This window comes from Macaca thibetana, chromosome 3 (genome assembly GCF_024542745.1).
Source record: "Macaca thibetana thibetana isolate TM-01 chromosome 3, ASM2454274v1, whole genome shotgun sequence".
NCBI classification, from domain to species: Eukaryota; Metazoa; Chordata; class Mammalia; order Primates; family Cercopithecidae; genus Macaca; species Macaca thibetana.
The window spans coordinates 89,844,978-89,858,816 of NC_065580.1; the positions used below are offsets into that span (position 1 = coordinate 89,844,978).

A 13,839-nucleotide genomic window follows, 5' to 3' on the forward strand; every position below is an offset into this window, starting at 1 on the left:
ATTTACTTTGCTGTCAGTTTTCTTTAGGATATCCAGTTTTTCCAACATAATTTATTGATGAGATTATCTTTTTCCCATCTGTATTCGTGAAACCCTTGTCAAAGACAAATTGACTGTATATGTGTGGATTTGTTTTTTGGCTCTGTATTCTGTTCTATTGGTGTATATGTTTGCCTTTATGCTGGAACCATACTTCAGGTTTTACGGAATAATTGTGACATAATTGAAATTAAGGAATTTGATATCTTCAGCTTTGTTTTTGCTCAAAATCTCTTTAGCTATCTGGGTTTTTTATTTTGTGGCTATACACAAAGTTTAGGACTTTTTATATTTCTGTAAAAAAATGCCACTGAGATTTTTGGCGAGATGAGATTGAATCTATAGATTCCTTTGGATAAAGTGAACCATTTAATAATATTAAGTCTTCCAATCCACGAACATGGGATGTCTGTCCATTTCTTTGAATCTATTTTAATTTCATTTGTTACAAATTTCATTTGTTTCAGTGTACAAATCTTTTACCTCCTTGATTAAGTTTAATCTGGAGTCTATTATTTTCAGAATCAATTGTAAATGTAGTTGTTTTAATAATTTTCTTTTCAAATGGCTTTTCAGTCTATATAAGGAAAACTGAATTTTGTATGTTATGTATTCTACAAGTTTGCTGAATTTATTTATTAGATCTAATACTATGTCTGTCGGGGGGGATAGTCTTTAATGTTTCCTACACATAGGATCATGTCCTCAGGGACATTTTTGCTTTTTATTTCTGATTTAGATTCTTTTATTTCTTTTATTTGTCTAATTGTTTTGCTAAGGCTTCCAGTATAATACAGAATAGAAGTAGCAAGAGTGAGAATCCTAGTCTTCCTCCTGATATTAGAGGTAAAGCTTTCAATTTTTCATAATTAAGTGCTTTATCTTTCTCTTATCCTGGGGAATATATTTCAAAACCCCCAGTAGATGTAAGAAACAATAGATAGTACCAAGTCTCATATATACTATGCATTTTTCTATAAATATATAACTCTGATAAAGTTTAATTTCTAAACTAGACACAGTACTGTTATGCTTTGGGACCATTATTAAGTAAAACAAGGGTTACCTGAACACCAGCACTATAATACCGTAACAGTCAATTGGATAACTGATGCAGCTACTAAGTGACTAATGGGTGATTAGTATATGTACAATAAGGATGCGCTGGACCAAGGGATGGTTCACATCCTGGCTGGGATGGAATAGGACAGCAAGAGATTTCATTGTACTAATAATGGCATACAATTGAAAACTTATTCATTATTTATTTCTGGAATTTTCCGTTTAATATTTTGGACTGTGGTTGGCCACACTCTACTGAAATTTTCTACTGAAACTGTAGAAATAAGGGAGGACTAATGTATGATGTTAGCTGTGAATTTGTCATATATGGACTTCAGTATGTTAAGGTACATCCTTCCACACATAGTTTGTTGAACATTTTTATCATGTTGGTGTAATTGTTTATGATAGTCTCTTATGATACTTTGTATTTATGTGGTATCACTTGTAGTGTCTCCTATTCTGATTTTATTTGGATCTTGTTTATTAATTCATTTACAAATTCAATTCTAATTTTATTTGGATCTTGTTTATTAATTGATTTATTAGTTTGGATCTTGTTTCTTTTTCTTAGTTATTCCAGCTAAAGCTTTGTCAATTTTGTTAATCTTTTGAAAAAACAATTTTGGTTTAGTTGACTTTTTTCTATTGTTTTCCTAGCATCCATTTTGTTTATTCCTTCTCTAATCATGATTTCCTTTCTTCTACTAACTTTGGACGTAGTCTGTTCTTTTTTTAGTTCCTTGAAGTTAATGTTAGAACATTTATTTGCATATGTTCTTCATTTTTAATGTAAGTATTTATAATTATAAACTTCCCTCTTAGTACTGCTATTGCTGCATCTTATAAGTTTTGGTATACTGTGTTTTTATTTGCATTTGTCCCTTTGATTTCTCTTTGTTTCATCTTTGGTCCACTGGTTGTTTAAGAGTGTGTTGTGTAATTTCTAAATATTTGTAAATTTTTGAATTTTCCTTTTATTATTTTTAGTTTCATACAGTTGTGACTAGAAGAGACATTTGATATGATTTCAATCTTTGTAAACATTTTAAGATTTGTTTTATGGCCAAATATGTGATCATTTCTCATGTGATCATTTCTGGAGAAAGTTTTGTGTGCAATTGAAAAGAATATATTTGTTGCTGTTGCTGGGTGGAATGTTTTGTATGTATCTGATAGGCATATTTAGTCTACAGTTTGTTTCAAGTCATGTGTTTCCTTACTGATTTTCTGTTTGGATATTTTATTTCTTGTTGAAAGTGGGGTTTTGAAGTCCCCTACTAATATTATATTGCTTTCTATTATTCCCTTCAGTTCCATTAATATGTGCTTTATATACTTAGGTGTTCTGTTGTTGGGTGCATATCTATTTATAATTGATACATCTTCCTGATGAATTTATCATCATATGATGCCCCTCTTTGACCCTCATGACAGTTTTTTATTTAATGTCTATTTTTCTAAAATAAATACAGCCATTTCTGCTCTTTTATTTATCATTTTCATGGAATAGCTTTTTTCTTCACTATGCTTTCAGAATATAGCTGAATTTTGTTTATTAATTCAGCAACTCTATGTCTTTTGATTGAGGAGGTTAATGTTTACTCCTGTTTACATTTTACATTGAAAGTCATTATTGACAGGCAAGAACCCACCTTTGCCATTTTTTTTGACTGGTTCATAGTTATTTTGGTCCTTTTTTCCTCTCTTGCTGTTTTTCTTTTGTTTATTTTTTCATAGTGATATTCTTTTATTTCTTTCTCTTTTTCTTTTAGGTAGCTTCTCATATATTTTTTGTGGTTAACATTCAGCTTACATAAAACATCTTATAACATTCTGTTTTAAGCTGATAGCAACTTATCTTTTATTACATACAGAAACTCTGCATATTTACTTTCTATCCCCACATACATTATATTATTGGCATCACAATTTACATCTTTTTATGCTGTGAATCCATTAACAAATTTTCTAGCTATATCTTTTAATATTTTTCTAGGTTTAACTTAAATTAAAAGTGATTTATACACTATTCTTACATTATTATAGTGGTCTATATTTGTTTATACATTTACATTTACCTGTTAGTTTTATATGTTTGTATATTTTCATGTTGCTGTTTAACATCTTTTATTTTAAAGTGAGGAACTGTCTTACGCATTTCTTATAAAGTAGGTTTAGTGCTGATGTACTCCTTCAGCTTTTGTTTGTGTGGAAAAATCTTTATCTCACATTTTTAAAGCTAAGTTTTGCTGGGTATGATATTCTTGGTTAAAAGTTTTCTTTTTGTTTTAATTTCAGCATTTTGAAGATATCATTGTACTCCTTCTGACTTGGAAGGTTTCTACTGAGAAATCTGCTTATAGTCTTATGGAAGCTCCCTGGCATGTCATGAGTTGTTTTTCTCTTGCTGCTTTTAAATTATGTGGTTTTCTGTATACTTCTTAGGGTTCATTCTGTGTTGGATCCCTTGGACATCAATTTGTATGTTCATTTTCTTTCTTGGATTTGAAAAATTTCCAGCTGTTATTTCTTTAAATAAGCAGTCTTGCTCTTTATTCTCCCCTTTCCTGTAATTCTCATGATGTGTATATTGGGATACTTGATTATTTATCATAAGTCCTGTATGTATTTTTCACTTTTTTCATTATTATTATTATTATTTGCTTTTCCTACTAGGTAATTTCAAATGATCTGTCTTCGAGTTTATTAATTTTTTTTCTCTGCCAGATCTTGTCTGCTTGCAAAGTTTTCTATGAAATTTTCCAATTTAATTGTTGTGTTCTTCAGCTCCAGAATATCTGTTTGGTTCTATCTCTTTGTTGAAATTCTATTTTTATTCGTTTATTGTTTTCTGGACTATCTGTTTAGTTGTCTATCTATCTATCTGTTCTCTTGTAACTAACTGAGTTTCTTTCAGATTATAATTTCAAATATTTTGCCAGGCATTTCATAGATCTCCATTTATTAAGGGTTGGTTACTGACGATTCATTTTGTTTTAGTATTGTCATGTTTCCCAGATTCTTCATGTTCTTGTAGCTTTGCATTGATGTCTGTGCATTTGAAAATGCAGCCACCTCTTCCAGTCTTTATGGAATGGTATAGGCAGAGAAAGACCTTCACCAACCAGCCTGAGTAGAGATTCCAAGAGCCTCTCAAATGTCTTCAATGGAAGTGAGTGCTCAACTTCTTTCTCTCCCTCCTGGGGGAGGATTTTCAGGGTGTATAACCTCTCCTTATCTCACAGGGCTGTAGTGGTCTCTGTAGTTCATCCCTTTTTCCTCCCTAGAGCAGAACAGCAAAAGGATTGGACATAAGATGCATACTCTACTTCTCTTCCTCATTCCTGGGGAAGAAGTTTCAAGGTTTTTCTCATTCTCCCAACCTTATATAGCGGTGTGGACCATGGTAAACCTTCTGCCCCTTTCTCTAAGGGAGTGCACTGAAATGCTGAAGCTTTCGTGGCGAATTCCATTCCTTGCCCTTCCTCCGAAAGAAAAAAGTTCTGGGTTTTGTGCTTTCTCCCTATCCTGCAGAACTGTGCTGTATGCTGAGAATTACCCATCTGTTTTACCTAGGTCAATGCAGCCAAATGTCAGAATGTTGGGTGCTAACTTCACTTTCTTCCTGTCTCCAAAAGGATAGATCTCAGAATTGTATACTCTCTCTCAATTATGCTGAGTTGTTCAGGCTGCTGAGAGCCTCTGACCTTATCCTTTTTTCCTAGCTGCTCCCAAGTGTTCTAACTGTGCCAGTTGCCAGAGTATTCTGAGTAAGGTAAGATAATATAGGTCTTTGGGCAGTGCCCCCCAAAGACTGGGGATGTTGAATGCATACTTCACTCACTCTTTTTCCTGAAGGAGAAGTTGTAGGCCAAGTGGATCTCTCTCAGCACTGAGCTGTGCTGGCTTGAGGATAGGTTGGCACAGGTAAACTGAAACTACCCTTTTTACCCATTTCAAAATGCTTTTTCTTAGTTTTGTGCTTGTCTGAGTTGTGTCAACTTCTTAATTGGATTCTGGAGCTCTCATAAAGATATTTGGCCCACATATTGCTATTTTATCAGTGTTTCTATACAGAGGCTAAGGATGGGGACTGTCCCACCATCTTGTTGACATTACTCTTCTTATGCTGGTGGACTTTTAACTTTTAAAAGTCTTTGATGTTATTAACAATCTCATAATAAGCCTTGTATGTATCTCCTTGTGTAGGAAATTTCCCTAAGTTCTTTAATACTATAAATAATTGGACTTGCAATATTACTAGATGGTGAACTACTCTTCAGAAGAGTTGCTTCAATTTTATTCCCACCAGCAGCCTATAAGAATGTTTCTTCACACCCTCACAAATGTTTGGTATTGTCATATTTAAAAGTTTTTGTCAATTCACTGGCCATACAAGGGTGTATTACTGTAGATTTAATCTGCATATCTCTGATTACTCATATATCAAAGATCCTTTACAGAAATATTTTTCGTATTGAATTTTCAGTAATCATTTGCATGTTAAGCCTTGACAATCTACTCTCAGTCTCTTGCTTGTGTTAAAAATAAGTTAGTGATATATTGAAGAGTTTCATTATATTGAGTCAAATAGAGAAAGTAAAATGATTATTAAAACATAGGGAGTTCAAATCAAGTCCTGGCTACATGTAAGTCCTAAATCATTATGTAGCTTTATCTATCTCTCTGGGCCTTATTTGGAAAATGGTGATAATAATACTTATATGGCTATCATAAATATATCTTTTTTTTTAAAAAAAGTTTAATGCTCTATTTTTAATATTTCAATTTGTATTTAAATCAACTGGAACTTATTTTGTGGAAGATGTGTGGAAAGCATCTAACTATTTTCCCTGTGGCTAGCCAATTTTCTGATCTTTTTTGCTGAATGTAGAATCCTTTCTTTGTTGATTTATAATGCTATCAATATCTCTGTGATATAATAAATTCTTATGTTTGAATAAGTACCTTTCTGAATTCTCTGTTCTGATCAATTTTCTTAAAACACGAATATTACCAGGCCTTTTCATTGATGATAGTGCCCCTTTATCTACAGGGGACATATTCCAAGACTCCCAGTGGATGCCTTAAGCCATGTATACTAACTACCAAAGCCTATATCTACTATATACACCATGTTTTTTTTCTGTACATATATACATATTTATGATAAAGTTCAATTTATGAATTATGTACAGTAAGAGATTAACAGTAACTAATAACAAAATAGAAAAATTATAACAGGATACTATAATAAAAATCATGTGAATGTGATCTCTTTCTCTCTCTCTCTCTGTTTCAAAACATTGTACTGTACTACACTTACCCTTTGTGATGTAGTATTGGGCTATGATTGACCTTCTGATGACATGTCAGAAGATTCATCTGCTTTATGTGATCTTGGATCATACAGCCTTGAAAAACTGATGATTGGTTGTCAGAGACAAACAATGTTTATGACTAACAGGCAGGTAACAAATACAGCATAGAAACATTGCTGAAAGGAATTATTCGTGGCCCCAAGTGGGACAGAGTGTGGCGGTGTAAGTTGTCATCATGCTACTCAGAATGGCATGCAATTTAAAATGAATGAACGCTTATTTTTGAAATTTCCATTTAATATTTGTAGACTATGGTTGACCATGGGTCACTGAAACCACACATACGGAGGGACAACTATACATTAGTTTTATAACAAGGTTTAATATTTGGTAAAGCAAATAACTCCTTTTACTTTTTCTTCAAGCTTTTTTTTTTTTTCTGGTTATTTTTTCCCGTCATGGTTCCATATACATTTAAATATAAGCTTATTAGGTTGCACATCACCTCCCACATCCTTTTGTTATTACAATTGAAATTCATCCTATTTGTAGATTAATTTGAGGAAAATTGAGGTCTTTTATATACAAAATTTCTCCACAACTGACATGGTATAATATTCCAGTTATTTAATACTTGTTTTAAAAAACCTTTCATTTATTACTTTCCTCATAGAGAAATCTCACAGCAAACTTTTTATGAATTTCAAATGTTTTTAAATTACCTTTTTCAAATTACTTGTTTCTCCTATATAAGAGTGCAGCTTATTTTTATGTTAACATTTAGTTCAGAAACTTTGATGAACTTTCTTATTGTTTGTCATAATTTTTCTTTAGATGTCTACACATTGTTTATTCAAAAAATGGCATTGTGTGCAATAAGCAGCAGTTTAGTTCAATTCTTTTAATTTTCTATAGTTTTATTTGATTTTCTTGTCCTACACTGTGTATGTGTATTTGCTATTAAATGTTGAGATTTTTTTTTTAACAGTATACACATAGATTTTCTTTTGTTTATAAATCTAGGCTGTAACTGTGTATTTTAATGGGTAGGATTTATTTCTTTATAGTTATAATTACTGATGTATTTGGAATAATTTCAACCACTTTACTTTGTAGATGCTATTTGCCTATCCCTCATAATTCCTTCTTACTTTTATTTCTCTCTACTGGTATGAGAGTAAAGCATTTGTATTGGAATTAGCAAGTCTAAACTTACCCTTTTTATTCTTCCCTGGGACAATAAAAGAATTCAAGAACTCCTTAATTTTGATTTCCTCCATCTTATTTTCCTATTTTTGTCAAGCATATTAGTTACCTTTTATATTTAAATCATTCAAATTAGTTACTATTATTTTTATCATTTTTAGCAAATAATTATTTAGCGTTGCTAATGTTTTTACAATTGCTTTGTTCACCATTGCATAGCACTCCTTTCTTCTGGCTTTACTCTTATACATTTTTCTGTTGGGGAATAACATGATGTGAAGTAAAATATAAAATTATGTTAACAGTATTTTAGGAATATATAGACTTAACAATTTTAGATAAAAGGGATTTTAACCAACGCCAATACAAGAAAGGACAACTATACAAGAATAATAAAATTAAAATAAAACAATATAAATTCAGACTTCATACTCATACTTCTTAAAATTTTTGGTTTTCTGATTTTTGTTTTCCTTTATTTTGCTTTTTATGATCTTTCCCTAGACCAGAGTCAACAATTGTATTCTCTTTTCAAGGACAAAATATGCTTTCAGGCTTCATTAAAGATGCTCTCCTTGGAATGGTGTGGTCATGTTTCTCATCTCCCATATCCATGTAAAAATAGGATTTCCCATCAGACCCGTGAATGTCCAAGTATGTTGAAATTCTCATGTGCTCCTACTTCTTACCACTCTAGGTTTGATTTATCTATCTCCATAACTGTAGAACCTGGTATTTCCCTTTCTTTTAAAATCTAGTACGTATTTTTAAAATTTTAACATGATTATTTTTATACAAAATTTTAATGTATTGAAGTAGGAAAGAGTTCATCTGTGTTAGTTCAGAATTTCACACTGCCAGACAACTCATGACTAGTTTCTAAGATAAACTTAATGTAAGACTTTTTGTTTTGAAGTTTTTTTTAAGGTACTTTTGCTTTTAGTGTGGTGACAAAAACAATGTTTTTCTCTTCGTTCAAACCACTGTGAGCTTTCCAAAGTATATAGTTTTAGTAGTAATTTCATCACAAAAATAAAACTGATATATGTGACTTTTAGACTGCTTTACAAAACAATCCTGTGAGTTTGAGTCTTAAGTTATGTTAAAATTGGTATGTCTCAGCTAGGATAAGGACAGCCCTAGAAAAGAACCTCTCAATAAAAGAAGCAGTTTGTCAAGAATGACAGCTGAAATTTCCTAGCCTTTAGTGGTAGAGTTGACTGAAATCAAGTAAACAGCCACGTCAGTGGTAGTACCCATGGTCTATGTTTACTAGTACAAATCACAGAGATATAAATGTTAAAATAGCCACTCTTCTCAATAGTTTTGAGCAATGAGTCTGAAATTGTTCTATGGAAGGAACCTATCACGCTTTAAAAATATATATAGTGACTTGTGCTTTTTACTTCATAGCCGTGTGTGTTTAAATCATGTAATCAATTGGGGTTTTTTAGAAAAAAACATTCCAAATATTTTTCTGTAATTAAACTTTCACATAGATTTGTTGCAATTATTCTGTGACTTCATACATTCTCTTGGAATTTCCTTGTAGGTACATAGAATTCTTTTTGGAAAATACAAGTTTAGATAAAAAACTTTATGACTACCTCAGCAATGAGGTATTGAGCAAGATATAATCTTTGGAGATGACTACCTTGTTATTCATATCTTTTTAGAAGTTTAAAGGAATGTGCACATTCTTAGAAGTTCAAGGGAAATCAACCAACTTAACTGAGAATTTAAGCGTAAGGAGACACAGTTCAGAACTTGTAAAATTTCTTGTCTTAAAATCTTTGTAGAACAAATTACATTACAAAGAACCACTCATAATATTTATTCAGTAGTTGTTTTTGCCAAGAATTGCTTTAAATCCCTTTAAATGAATTAGTATGTTTTATATTCAAAACACACTTAAAAATTATGCCCTTATTACAGATGAGCAATCTGATGCAAAGGGAGGGGGAGTAATTTACCCAAGTCACATGACCAGTAAATACTTGAGCTGGGATAGAAACATAGTTAGATACTGGACTCTCACTATTTAAGAATAGAATAAGAATAATCAAATAGAGGTGAGACTTCAGTGACATGTCCAAACACTTGATGGATTGCTTTTTCTATGGCATCTATTTGATGTGGATACCAAGTATGAGTTGTTGATGTCCATTATTTTCATTTTGCTAAATTGATAGGTAAAATAATTTACACTTAAGTATTTGGGAGTTGGAAGGCAATACTAGCACTTAAGCTTTAATACACAACACGGTAGTTAATTGAGAGTGGTGAGAATTAAATTGTAATTCAGTTTGTAGACTCATGAACTCTTGCACTCTGTAGTAATTGCTGGGAAAGCAAAGAAATGTGGTTTGTTGATTATAAATTTTTCAATTATTCATTGTCCATATTCCTTTTTCTCTAGGTTTTAATATGAATGCTGAATTTCCTAGATGGATTTCTTTTATGATATTTCATGTCCATATTTCATCAATTATAAACATATATTGGTACCCTGTCAAACAACTGAAAGCAGTGCTTTATAAATTTCCAGTAGAAACTAACACAGAATCATTCAGTGATGAGTATGCCATGAGTTAAAATGAGAAATCAATGTTCTTTTGCATTTCATTCAGTTGCAACATTGTAACTGGGTGTATTGTGGGCTTTCCTCCTTGATTATCAACATTCTCAGAAAATACGATCTTTTTAACAAAGATTTGAGACCAATTGATACAATATTTTAATCAATTTATCATTTTTTCTTGGCAAATTTATCTGATAAATACATTTCTGGGTTATTTCTTAATATTTTAGTTGATCTGCCACATTTAATGTAAGAATAATTAAAACCCATTGAAAATAAAAGGGGCATTTTCTGAGATAGTAAATCCACAGCAATCTGCTTCCATAATTGTAGGGTAATCAAACGTTGGTCTGCACACTAGTTAGAAATGTCTTAGTTAATTGGGATCCTTGTACAATTGGTCAGGTTTTAGATATTCCTTCCCTTGAATAAGAGGGTATTTAGCTTTATTTATGATCTTGAAAATGCATCTTTTCATTTTCAATTGTAATCTACTTACCACAAATGTTATGTTCATAAGATCCTTAGCCATTATGGTAACAATGATGTACCAAGAAAACACATCATTGCCAAAACCGTACCACAGATCTACTATCTATTCAAATGAGAGCTCTAAATCTTTTTATTTACTTTCAGAAAACAGTAACTTGGAACTAAAGGATGACCTTGAATCGTACTGCTACTAACACATTTTGGTATAGATAATATAGTTGAATTTTTGGCATTTAGGAAGCATTAAAATTCCATCAATGTAACTATTCATTGCAAAAAAAATTGTGATAGGGATTCAAAATGTTGATTAAGATTTAATATTGGCTAAAATATGTTTGATTTTGATGACTGAATAAACACTACCATAGATGTGACAGGAAAAAGAACAAGTTACTTTGATTTTTTTAAATAAAGATATTTTTTGGATTAAGTTTTTGAATCAAGGCACTTTAAAATTTAGTTTTGATTCACTTCCGCATCAACAATACTTCGATTTTTAGAACTGGAGTATCTTCTAGCCTCTTCTTTATTAAATTACAAAATAATCTTGTGGAGAAGCTAAGACTTAGAGGTGATGGGCCACAGATTGTGGGTTTGAAAATATATTTGATTTCTTCCATCAATTATCAATACCAATTTCATCATTATATAATAATTTTTTTTTTTTTTTTTTTTTTGAGACGGAGTCATGCTCTGTCGCCCAGGCTGGAGTGCAGTGGCCGGATCTCAGCTCACTGCAAGCTCCGCCTCCCGGGTTCATGCCATTCTCCTGCCTCAGCCTCCCAAGTAGCTGGGACTACAGGCGCCCGCCACTTCGCCCGGCTAGTTTTTTGCATTTTTTAGTAGAGACGGGGTTTCACCGTGTTAGCCAGGATGGTCTCGATCTCCTGACCTCGTGATCCGCCCGTCTCGGCCTCCCAAAGTGCTGGGATTACAGGCTTGAGCCACCGCGCCCGGCCTATATAATAATTTTTTAAAGATTAGATGACATATGAGGATGGCAGAATAAGCTGGTAACCTTGAGACATCATAGATGCTAGAGGTTCCCAAAGGGAAAAGTTTCCCATCTCATCTCTGTAAAAACTGTCAGTGTGGGGGTCTATTATCAACAAACAAACATATGAAAGTAAAACTGCATATGACTTGTTCAAAGGCTGATCATATAGTTTATTACCTAAAACCAGAAACCTTTGAGAGTTAATTAGGGTATAATTACACTGGGACAATGGGCTTAAATTGATACTATCTTAGATAAACAATCAACTTATAACAAGTTCAATGAATCAAAACTCTTTGCCCTGATATGTATTCAGATCAGCACTTTGAATAAAAGGTTTATTCAAAGCAAATGCAAAATTCCAGAGCAATATTATGTCTTTTTTTTTTTTAATTTAGAGATGGGGTCTCACCTGTTGCCCAGCTGGAGCGGAATGGCTATTCACAGGCCAGATCATAGCACACTGTTGTCTTGAACTCCTGACTTCAAGCAATCCTTCCACCTCAGCTCTGGAGTTCCTAAGATTACAGAGATGCACTACCATGCCCAGCCCTAGCATTAGGTCACCTTTTGACCAAAGGCATTCAAAGATATGATTGGATAGATCCCTTAAGGTTAAGCCTCAAGCATTATTCTTAAGGCTGTAAGTCATAGGTCTTGCTAGAGTTAGAATGCTTTTAAACTAGCATATGTGAATTACCTGGGGATTTTGTTAAAATGGAGATTCTGATACAGTAAGGCCAAAGGGGAGCCTGGGATTTTACCTTTCTGACAAACTCCCAGGTGATGCTGATGCTGTTGGATCTTGGACCTCAACTTCACTTGAGTAGTAAAGTTCTAAAGTTAATTTAAGCAATCCATGTCTTGATGACCTCGAATTTTATCAAGAAAAAAAGGCTTTTCATTACTCAAGTCAGCAAGGTATGTTACCAGTTTCACCAACAAAAAGCCATTTTAGGTATCCAGTAACCTATTAGCAAAATATTGGTTATTGATCCAAGACAAAAATTTCAGAAGGGCTCTGTTAGTCATTGCTCAAGTATAACCCTCTCTGATAGCATACTGCAGCTAGATTGCATCAGTACTGTGCATTTGTGATTAACATGCCAGCTGACCACCACTCACATATGCTTTTTAAATAGGTACTTGGGTGTTGGTTTAATACAAGTCATATATATGCACAATATGTCACATTGCTTATACCAAAGAGTTTCAAAGTAAATTTTAGGCATCATGACTTTTGGTCTATTTCGCCTTTCATCTTTTAGTAACCAATATACACAGTCTATGTAATTTTATAATTGTGTGATCGATTGATACTAGGATGAGGGAGAACCCAAATACTAAAAGGTTGATCTGAAATGGTACATGGAGATATATAGAATATAGAGGTGACCTGCTAATACATAGCCCCCAAATTAGCAATGAAAATCTTTTTTTGTTGTTGCTGTTGTTGTCCCAGATTTATTGAAAATAATAGAGTATTGCAGAAAAAATTCAAACAGGTCCCCGAGGCGTTTTGAAATTCATCCCAACTGTAGGCTGAGTGACCTGCAGGTTGGACAGACTGCCAAAGTCCAAAAGCTTCAGCATTTCCTTAGTGTCAGGATCAACTTCAATTATCTCCTGATCCAGGGCTGAGACCTCAGGAACATAATCGTCTCTCCTTTCTCTGTCCTCCTCCTGCAGCTTGATGGAGATACCTCCTACTGGGCCTCTCTGAATCCGCTTCATCAGATGCGTGACATGGCCTGCTATCTTGCTGCAGAGCTTCTTGCTGGGGATAATGGCGATCTCCTCGCACACGTGCTTGTTCGTGTGGAAGTTGTCGCCCAGGCGCGTGTAGTACTTTCCTATGATGACCGGGGCTGCCTTCTTCACGGTTTTGGTGCAAACGCGGCCCATGTTGGCGGGTCCTTGGTAAAAGAGTGCAATGAAAGTCTTAATGGTCATCTGAATTCTCCCTGATAGTAATGAGAGAAGTTATTTGGTGCTTTCCAAAATGTATTATTTGAAGGCAAGAGGTTGTGTCTAGAACTAGGTTTCCACAGTAATGACAGGCTTTTTGGGCCTAATGATTCAAAGATTGTATAAACCAGCATAGATAATTTCTAGAAAATGATTTAGAATTAGTGCCG

General features: G+C 33.3%; 1 protein-coding gene across 1 annotated transcript; it reads right to left on the reverse strand.

Moving 5' to 3' along the window:
- Positions 1 to 13,119: 13,119 nt before the first annotated feature.
- On the reverse strand, positions 13,120 to 13,606 carry LOC126950774 (40S ribosomal protein S17-like). The gene has a single exon (XM_050784789.1). It carries the CDS (start codon positions 13,604 to 13,606, stop codon positions 13,199 to 13,201), a length of 408 nt encoding a protein of 135 aa, XP_050640746.1. The 3' UTR covers positions 13,120 to 13,198.
- Positions 13,607 to 13,839: the final 233 nt, after the last annotated feature.

Coding starts and splice junctions, on each gene's coding strand:
- LOC126950774 (XM_050784789.1), bottom strand. CDS start 13,606: ATGGGCCGCGTTTGCACCAAAACCGTGAAGAAGGCAGCCCCGGTCATC.